Consider the following 3,165-nt stretch of genomic DNA (forward strand, 5'->3'; position numbering starts at 1 on the left):
AATGATGTCCTCTCCATGGAGATGTCCCTGAATAGAAATTTTGTAATGCTCATCTTTTTGAAAACATATACATTTTGCCACAGTTTGTGGGCTTACTTAAAGGCTGTTTTCAAAGAGCATTTATCCTGCTTGCCCACAGCAGTTTGTAAAATGCAGGAGTCCAAAGGATTGTTTGTATCCATTTCATATTAATTCCTACATCTGCGGACAATTAACAGTTGTACCCACAACTCAGCAGACTTCGATGCAACAGGTTCTTTTAGCTACCTTCCCATGCAGCAGAAAACCCAAACAACTGACTGACCCTTCTTTTGCAGGCGTTAGACCATTTACACATAAGTAAGTTAGTTTTCTTACCCTGGTTCTGGATAAGCTCCTCCAACTGCAGAACCATTCAACAAGACATGTATCACCCCAGAACTGTGCTGTGCATACTGCAATAGATAACGGTTTTTTTAGAACTTACAGATTTGTTACATGGCTTGGTATTGTATTGCAAGCAACAACGACCAAAAAAAGAGCTTTACCAAGAAGACGTATCAGAATTGTGAAAATAATACTAAACTAGCACCCTAGGAGGTCATTGCAGTAGAGAGGATAAGAACTAAATAGCCAGTGCACTAAATCAATACATCTTCTACAATTATTTTCTCACACCTATAAATAGTTTCTTCAGCATAGGGAGAAAGCTTTTTGGCACTCTGTGTTGGGTTTGATCTGTGAATTATGCTTAATATATACTAACAAAGCTAACAGAATTTTAACATATTATCTAGCTAAGGTGAAAGTTAGGCTCCTCTTGCTAAAACACTGCACCCTGTGTAAACCAGTGTATTTGTATCAGAGGAACTAACCTAACACAGTTACAAACTTAAACCTGGTTAGATCCAGTGATGTTTCCGTGAACCACCCAGGACACACTCAGTAACGTAAGAAGTCAGCACTAATGAATTATTTACAGTGATTGAGGTCATCCTCCAGAAAGATTCCACTGCGTTGTTTTCACATTCCTCCGTGGTAGGGCAGGATTCATAGTCCAGTTCTGTAGGAAGGCATGTGATTTGTGCTATTAGAGAGATGATTAGGACTGTAAAAAGCGACATTAGAAAGCAATGAAATGTATTTGTGCATTACTTACTGAACACACAAGATGGTCTGACACAACACTGAAAGCTGACAGTTGTATTTTTTTCTATTGTTTTCCAACCTGTGCACTTTACATAAGCAGTGACATTCTGTGGATTCAATAATTTGGCTGAAATAGCTACAACTCTGTATCTGGGATGCAGAGAGCTCTGCATTCAGAGGACTGAGAAGGAGGTTTATCTCCTGTGCCGCACTGTTTAGATTTCACTGTGTGCTCCCCTGACCACAATGTTACATATTCACACAAAACAGAAGAGAATGAGTCAGTGAAGCTATCTCTGATTTTTCATGTTCCTCCAGAACACAGCAGTTCTCCATTATGGTTTTAGACACAGATGTTTAATATAGTACACATTGTCTTACCGATGCTGTTTGCCTGCCCACACCAGTTTAGAAAATCTCCAAAGCAGCCAAACAGAGTATCAGCCAGAGACATGTAGCGACGGCCCCTGCCAGCAAAGCTGTTGACTAGCAGATGATTATTTTCCCAGAAGAGAGACTATAGAAAAAAAGGTGGGGAGAAAAAGAAAAGGAGAGAAGAAATCAACAAATGAACATCACTTGGGCATGGACACACTGAGATGATGGGGTGCTGAAAACAGTTCTAAACATGTTTTGATACTTCGTTCAAAATCAAGCTAATAACCTGAAAATGTTAGCTATATCTTTAGTGGAACAAAGTTGTTCGTGTTTTTTTTGGTTTGGGTTGGGTTTTTTTTTTTACAGTGATGTAAATTCTGATCACTAGAGGCTTGAGGAGCATTTACACCATGATGGTAATGGATATAGACTTACATGAAGTATAGTTAGGCCTAGCTTTGCCTTCCTCTGCAGACAGATTTAGGAAAAGGGAGAAAAAAAGGGAAGATGGATATTTATAAGCCAGATATATTTTACCAGAATTCTCTCACACTGCTATGTTGGTTTATGGTGTGAACAAAATCACGCATCTAGCTGGTATTTCTGTGTTTGCAGAACTCTTTCATGAATTAAGCAATGTTGACAACAGTATTTGTTGGTTTAGCTTGTAGCATTTAGAGATAAGGAATAACTGCGCCAGAGGAAAAACTGCTTTAAAACACAACCTTTTAGAGAAGGCCAAAGCACACATTCTGATGGCGTGAAGAGCTGTGGTTTTTGCACTTTCATTCTGATGGTGTGAAGAGCTGTGGTTTTTGCACTTTCACAGTTCTCTGCAATTGCCAGCACATCAAACCCTTACTGTTTCCTAGCACATAATGGTGTCTTATCCCATTTCTGCTTATGTTTGTTTAACATGTCAATGTTTAACATGTCATGGCCCTGAGAGTTGGCTGTGAGGAGTGGAAGCAAAAGACAACAACAGGCACAGCAGGTGCAGGCAGAGCACCTAACTTGAGGAAAAGTAGAAGCGGAGGTTCAGGAACTGTGACAGAGCTCCCAGTACAGCAGGAAAAATGGGGACCTTTGTAAAAAAATAGAGAAGTTGCTGAGAAGTTACCGCACAAAAGAAATGCAGCCAAACACATTGATAAATGCCATAAAGCCAGAGCCTTGTTTGTAAACTACAGACTGGCCAAAAATAATGTATCATGAATCAGCCACATAATGACTCTTGGTCAATTTTGAACTGCGTCATGGAAAATTTGCTGAATGTCACAGGACTGTTAACATAACATTAATAATCATTACCTTGTTAGGTGGAATTGTGTGCAATGACAGGTTGATAAATAATTCATAGTCCTCAGGTAGAATGCTGCAAGGATCCTTGTTAATAAATGCACTTTTAAATGCTTCCCATATCTCTGAACAGTTTTTCTCCCTGTAATCATTGAAACAAACAAATAGCAGAGTTGTTCTCTCAAAGCAGAGCAAGAAAGTTATTTGTTCCCAACTTCCTCAAATTCCCAAATTAAAACCACTACAAGCTTAAGATAAGATAGAAAATTGAAGTCAGGGTGGTAAAAAACTTGTAATCCAGGAAAAGCATATACATTTTGTCTTCTTATGACTCCTAACAGCAGCAGATTAGGAAGAAAT

General features: G+C 39.0%; 1 protein-coding gene across 1 annotated transcript; it reads right to left on the minus strand.

Moving 5' to 3' along the window:
* Positions 1–357: 357 nt before the first annotated feature.
* Positions 358–2,947, minus strand: LOC104400166 (ADP-ribosyl cyclase/cyclic ADP-ribose hydrolase 2-like; the record flags this gene model as incomplete). The annotated part of the gene is made up of 5 exons (XM_010014073.1): positions 358–434; positions 960–1,042; positions 1,510–1,645; positions 2,695–2,697; positions 2,818–2,947. Coding segments are annotated over 5 exons (429 nt in total), but the record flags the coding sequence as incomplete, so codon positions are not given.
* Between the last annotated feature and the right edge of the window lie 218 nt (positions 2,948–3,165).

The sequence above is a fragment of the Nestor notabilis genome, unplaced genomic scaffold (assembly GCF_000696875.1).
Source record: "Nestor notabilis isolate BGI_N333 unplaced genomic scaffold, ASM69687v1 scaffold31144, whole genome shotgun sequence".
Classification (NCBI taxonomy): Eukaryota; Metazoa; Chordata; class Aves; order Psittaciformes; family Psittacidae; genus Nestor; species Nestor notabilis.